The 7,015-nt window shown below is 34.6% G+C and overlaps 1 protein-coding gene across 1 annotated transcript; it reads right to left on the reverse strand.

Annotated features, from left to right (window-relative positions):
- Window positions 1-260: 260 nt before the first annotated feature.
- LOC107829677 (putative plastid-lipid-associated protein 13, chloroplastic) lies at window positions 261-6,411 on the reverse strand. Its single transcript, XM_016657140.2, has 7 exons — window positions 6,012-6,411; window positions 4,787-4,908; window positions 4,625-4,708; window positions 3,201-3,297; window positions 2,381-2,597; window positions 1,018-1,070; window positions 261-651 (listed from the first exon to the last, which is right to left on the reverse strand). Exons 1-7 carry the CDS (start codon window positions 6,246-6,248, stop codon window positions 562-564), a joined length of 900 nt encoding a protein of 299 aa, XP_016512626.1. The 5' UTR covers window positions 6,249-6,411; the 3' UTR covers window positions 261-561.
- Window positions 6,412-7,015: the final 604 nt, after the last annotated feature.

Below are 7,015 nucleotides of genomic sequence, written 5' to 3' on the forward strand. Positions count from 1 at the left end.
ATGAAATTTTTTGCTATGAAGCCCAAGTCAAGTGACTCCTTCAAGTCAAAACACGTTATCAGTTAAGTCGATTCACATTTAACACTAGGTCGGCAAATACCAACGATTTCTTGTTTGTGTGAAAATCTGCTAAAATACTTCACAAGTTGAGAACTTACTGAATCCTGGTCCACCATCACAATGAGAATATAATAGCTACATGTGTGAACCAAAGATGTCATAAAGAAACAATCATACAAACGTAAGATGGACATGTCTAATACCAACTCTGATAACAACCTTTCTATTTCTTACTACAATCAACCACTTCTTCCATGTCAAAAAGACTCATTCAAAAAGCCATGGCAAGTTTTACCAGTTCTTTTCTACTATGGAGTTAGCTCATGTTCGTTGCTCATCGTTGTGGCATTACTGTGTACAACACTTGTGAAAAGAAAGAAAGAAAGAAAGAGGTATGTAGGATTGTTGTGAAATTGATATACAACGTATTCTCAACGTTAACTAGAAATGTGAGTAATGGGAAAAAGAGGTTTGTTTCATACAAAATGTGCCTAGAGTCAGTTAACTCTCATATTCGATTATTGGTTCCGTTTCAGGTGGTGCCTCCAACCTTGTTAGGACCTCAGGTTCTCCTGCAGCATTCCTTACGATCTGCGCCCAACCAGCAGATATCATGAGAGTTTCATAAATACTCAAGGTTCAATTCATTGAACTAACTTCTGCCATATAACAGCAGCAGTACTTGGTTCACAGTTTATATGCATACATTAGAAGGCATAAAAATCCGAGCTAACTTATCAGTTGTGCAAATTCTAGAATCATTAACCATTTTCCTTATGATTTAATAGTTTACATCATAAAAGTATTCTCAGTCATCAATCTAGTGAAAAAGCTAAGAGGTTAATACAAACAATTCTGTATTCAAGCACTAGAAGATTGTGATGCTATATACTAACCGTGGATGAAAAATTTATGTAATAGTGCCTTTTAGAAGTAAAAAATATAGAGATGACTCACCAGGATCTCGTCGTCAAGGTAAGAAATCATAATAAGTCTCTGAAAGGTCCCTCCTGACATCGTAACAGCCCAGAGTGAGAAGCAACAGAAATAAATGCCTAAAGCTTAAGCAATAACATATAAATCTAGAAAAGATACTTTCTTCAATCTGCTATTTTTCTAATCCTCTTTAGCTTATTCCTTGTATTTCAAGATATTAGAGTATGCACTCATCATTAATGACATGAAGCCTTTAAGAAGCATAAACAAAGTAACCAAAAAAGACAAGATTGGAAATTCAAGAAATATCAATGTGCTGAAGTTGAATGAGTTCTCGACAGTGGCTAAGCTGGATAAAGTCAAACTAAGTCTTGCTTGAAGGCAAGTGCAAGCAGATGAATAACTCCGCATGGTTTTTACAGATGCTATAAGATTTGAGCATTTGAAGAATTGATCGACTCGATCGACAGGCTTCGAAGAGCAGGCATCTCAATGAGACAAATGCTTGTTGATATGTCAAAAAACTTAATTCTACCTCCATCTCATCTTTACTGTCCCATTTACGAAAATGGACCCTAATGATATTCCCCTAACCAAAAAGAGATGCTTTATTCCAAACTACCCTTTTATTTGGAATGAGTAGAAAACTAAAAAATCATATAATTAGGTAGATGAAGAAAACAGGAAGGAATTTCAGAAAATAAGTGGATAGATTAGAATATCACTTTTACTAATCAGAGTATTTTGTGGATGAACGATATCATTTGGCAAGTAACCAAACAAGCCAGTGTCTGCAAAATCCTAAGCAAAGAAAAAAAGACTGCAAATTTCCAGAATAAAAGGGAAACAGAATTGGCAGACATTTACTAATCCTATATCATAATTCATGAGGCAAAAGATAGCAAATTAAAATTAAAATTAAAAAGAATACTCCCTCCGTCCAATTTATGTGATGGTGTTTGACTAGGCACAGAGTTTAAAAAAGAAAAAAAGACTTTTAAAACTTGTGGTCTAAAATAAGCCTAGATGTTTGTGCGGCTATAAATCATCTCATTAAGATAAAATGGGAAGTTTAAAGTATTAAATTGTTTCTAAATAAGTATGACATTCTTTTTGCGACAGACTAAAAAGGTAAGTACGACACATAAATTGTGACGGAGGGAGTAATTCATAAGGCAAGTCAGAGAAAGATATTCATAGGCCTGAACACACTTTTCTCCATCTAAGGTATACACAGCAAATTGGATTAGCCCATTTGCCAACATTTGCACATATCATGGTTTTAGCTCTCTTAACAAGATACAGTATCTCTGCATTAAATGAGTAAGAAGTATGTTTTAGTTGATAACAAAGATCAAATCGTACAGTAATACTGAAATCTCACCGAGAGGAACTTTCACCCCACTGGACACAGCATCTTTAATGGGGACAGGAAGTTGTTGCACAGTGTTAAAAGCCTGGCCAAAAGCACCTCTCAGTTGTTCAGGTACAGCTTCCTCATTGACCTTTGGAGATTCAAATGTCCCTTCAACATACTCTTCTTTCATACGAAGAGGCCCCTCAACACTATACTTGGTGGAGATGATAAACTTATTCTCAATCTGCATTTTTGCCACAAGTATTTTCACTTCTTCAGATATCTATGATCAGATATACTAATAATTCACTAACATTTCACAATGATCTCAACTGATAAATTGAAAGAAGCAACACCCTGAGTCCTTGATTAAGACTCAATTGATATTGACCAGTGTAGAACTAATTGCCAGCTTGCAAGAATCAGGGACCAAGCTTAAGTTAATGCGAGGTAAAAAGAATACTCATACCGGCAAAAGTTATGCGGTAATCTATATATAATTTTATGGAGGACAGAATGTAGAGAAGGAATAGTGTATTAGCAATACTTGGATAAAAGTATCTAAAGATAAAAAATATTTTAAAGTAACAATCCTTATATAATTATTCACCTTATAACAGTCCATAGATTATTATTCAACGTGTAGAAGTCACTACATTATTATTCATCGCATAATAATCCCCCATATTATTCTCCTCATAACTAGTTTGTGAACCAAACGACCCCTTCATTTGTAGAAGTTTTTAGTATTGTTTTACTTTTAACTTTCTAGTTAGCACAGGGAAGATTAATTTCTGAATACTAGCATGGACTTTATGTATCAAATTTTCTGACAAAGATAAATTACCGAATTTAGTAATTTGACTTGTGCAGTGGCAGTCCCATATCCATCCTTGATCAGCACATCTAATTTTGATAAATTTGCCAACGTCGGAGGAATTCTCCTGCAACAGCATATTTTGGTAGAAACATCATTAGCTGACATTCATCGAACTAACCTAAAAGCAAAACCACGATCAGCTTCAAGTTAGCACATTGGCTAAAAGTGAACAAGCATACATGCACCAGCAACTTAAGTAATGTGCCAAATAGAACATTTAAGACTCTAACAAATAGCCTACTCCCTTTAAAAGAAAAATGCCTTGCTAACAGAGAATCAAGACAACAGATTCTGGTTCACAGCTCATCCAGCCACGGGCATATCCAAGAGGAAGAGTATGGGTTCGCGTGCATCACCCATGCTATCCTCCTTTAACTATGTAAATATAGCAACGTTATATCTCTTCGAAACTATTTAAATATATGGGTCTACACCCAAGATCAAAGAGTCATATGGTGCAATGGTTACTGGGTGAACCTCTACAAGTGAGGTCAAGGGTTTAATTCCCACGTCCATCTAGCATTTTATAATTAAATAACTTTTTCCTTTGTCTTCCTTTTTTTGATTGGTTTATACTTTCAAAATCCCCTCCTAGACCATGAATAGTCGATGAGTTCAACTAATCCCGATATTTTTGACAAGGAGTATAGGTATATATGTAAAATTCCAAAAAACATAAATTGAACCTATAATTTCAAAAGTGTGATGGGGTCAACGGTAAGAACCTAAAGGTTGAACCCATCAAATTGAAACCCGAATCCGCTTATTCATAATAGTGTACCTGTACCCCATATTCCTGAAATGCTGGATCAGCATCCAGCTTACACATATCTTTCAGCAACATTATTCTGTAACACCTCTTTGATGGATTGTCAAATCGTAGCATTAGCAAGAACAGAGATCAATGATAGTGGCAGGAGCTTCAGAGCAACATTTGTTCAAAGTCAAGCATTTGTTTAAATATGGTTTCTTAGAATGAATGGAAAACAGTGGCTCTAGGAGGAAGCTCATCAACTTTCTTCTTCGAAGCTAAGTTCTGTTATATTAGCTCATTGACTTGATCAGTAGTTTTATAGCATTCATAGAGAACTTGAGGGGGCAGGTACCTTACTGAAACAATATGAGCAAACAAGATTAGGGAGGTACGGCACTATATAGTTTTTTGGGGTTGTCGCATGGGATTTTTCAACAATTTAATATATCATCTCTTATATTTTATTGCATGCAGGGGATCATAGATATTTTTAGGGAAGTCTAGTTTTCCCTTTCACAGTTTTCAGCAATTGGGAAGATAGCAAGCATATCTACTTCTCGGTTCATACACTAAAGAGTTGATTTAAGTTGGAACAGGGGGAAAAAAAGAGAACGTTATCCCAAAATATAGAACTTACCCAAACAAAAATTTGGCAAAAATGAGTACCGGGCTACCAGCTCCAAACCACTCAAAATTCCATAGGCCTTCCAAATTGTTAGACCTGAGTAATGAAACCACCAATGAATACCTTGTCAAGAAGCTTGAAAGATAAATTTGTCAGTAAGATTTAACACCTTACGTTGTGGGACGAGGTGTCGGATTGAGCCTCTCGAGACCAATGATCCTCTCATTCACATCAATGCGTTGTACATCTGTTATCTTCCCAGTGACCAATGCCTCAAACCCACCAGCATCCTTGAACTATAATAGAATAAATAATTTCTTTTTTACTGCTTAAGGGACAAAAAAAAGTATAGAAGAGCAATTCCTTAAAAATAAACAGTGCAGTATAATCAATAATATTGTTCTTCAAACCTTTCCTCCCCCCATACCCAAAATTTTTATACTCATACGGTATCCTATACCTTGTGATTAATATATGACACCAACTTCTACGCCCAACCTAACACTGAAAACGAACCAAAAACCAATTTCCCAAAGAAAAGAAATTCTTACAAAAAGGATTTTCAATGGAAGACATCTTCCTTCATACCAAACGACCTCATTTAGTGAAAAAAATCATCCATCTCTATATGACATTGTCTTCTCACACATAAAAAAAAAAAAAAGCACAATAACATCAAAGAATTACCTCTCCCATTAAAAGAAAGGAAAGATTGAAACTTCTGAAAATATAGATACATACAAACAATCCTTCATCTTACAGTGATACCCATTTTACCTTATATTATATATATATATATATATATATATATATATATATATATATATATATATATATATATATATATATATATAAAAGCACAATAACATCAAAGAATTACCTCTCCCATTAAAAGAAAGGAAAGATTGAAACTTCTGAAAATATAGATACATACAAACAATCCTTCATCTTACAGTGATACCCATTAATCTTTATATTTATATATATATATATATATATATATATATATATATAGGTATGACGTGGCTCTTACACTTAATGAGCAAATATAAACACTTGTATTCATATGGATAAAAAGATTCTACCTATGTTCCGGTTTATGTGACCCTACTTTTCTGATGTGTTCAAGAAAGAATGATTACTTTTTAAATTTTAAAATAATTTAACTTAAAATTATTTATTTAACATAATAAGAAGTTTTTATAGCTACACAAATGTTACCGACGTGTTTATTTACTTTCTTAAATTTCGTGTCAAATAGTTTCACATAAATTAAAATTGAAACGGGGAGTAACAAAATTGGACTTCAGGCATTAGAAGAATGAATACTGCAAGACTAAATCACAAAAAAGAAAAATCTAAAATGGAGTTAAAAAGAGAGGGAAAAATGACTACTGACAGCAAGAAGAAGAGACTCTTTAGCAGAAAGCCGTTCCATTTCTTTAGCAAAAGCAGAAGCAGCCCCTCCTCCTTGTACTGTCTGCTCCACCATTGCTCTACACATACCCTTTAACTTGTTTCTTGCATTTCTGCGTCGGAAAATGGCAATTGGAGAAGAAAGGGATGGAAACGACGACATATTGCTCAAACGCCGGCAAGAAAATGGTGGAACTAAATTTTGAATTGAAGTAGCCATTTGACACTCAAGATGAAAATTCTGAATTGGGATTTTGGGGTTGAACAAAAATTGATTCTATTTGGTTTTAAGAAGAGGAATTGGAGAATGTGGTTCTGCTGGAAAGTGGAAAATTTAATACTCCTAGTTTGCTCTCAAATTCATGTACCCGTTTTTGTGTGACAACTGAAGGTCGTATACCAGGGGCATTGTTGGAAAATAAAATTTGGAGATTGGGAAAAGAATGTATAAGGAACCGGAAATAAGGGTGGCATGTGGGACGGGTCCGGTCCTAAGTGGGCTTCGTGACCCGATTTTAAGTGGGCCCGGTCTCAAATTAAATGATCCTAAGTTGGCTCGGGCTTCGCGGACTTCTTGTTGGAACCAGCCCGGGATCGGAACCACGAACTAATAGTCCCGGACTAAGTGGGCTTAAGCGGGTCCAAGTGGGCCTAAGTGGGCCCAACAGATACTTTCTTTTTTTTTTTAAGTTTTTATAGAAGTTAGAGAAAATAAATGGTAATAAAAATATGTAAGGCAATTTCTTGTAAATTATATTATAGAATTGTGACCTAAATTTTTTAATTCAAATTTAAAGACAAAAATATTGTAAAGAGATATTCAAAGCAATGCGTTATAATATATATATACTTTTCTAATATAATGCACAAAGTGAGGGTTAGAAGAAAAACTATATGGTAAGCACATAACAGTAATCATTTTTGTCAATTCTTCCCGATCTTTTTTTGGATCATAATATAAGAGAGATTGAGAGAGATTGATAATTT

Source organism: Nicotiana tabacum, chromosome 4 (assembly GCF_000715075.1).
Source record: "Nicotiana tabacum cultivar K326 chromosome 4, ASM71507v2, whole genome shotgun sequence".
In the NCBI taxonomy this organism is placed as follows: domain Eukaryota; kingdom Viridiplantae; phylum Streptophyta; class Magnoliopsida; order Solanales; family Solanaceae; genus Nicotiana; species Nicotiana tabacum.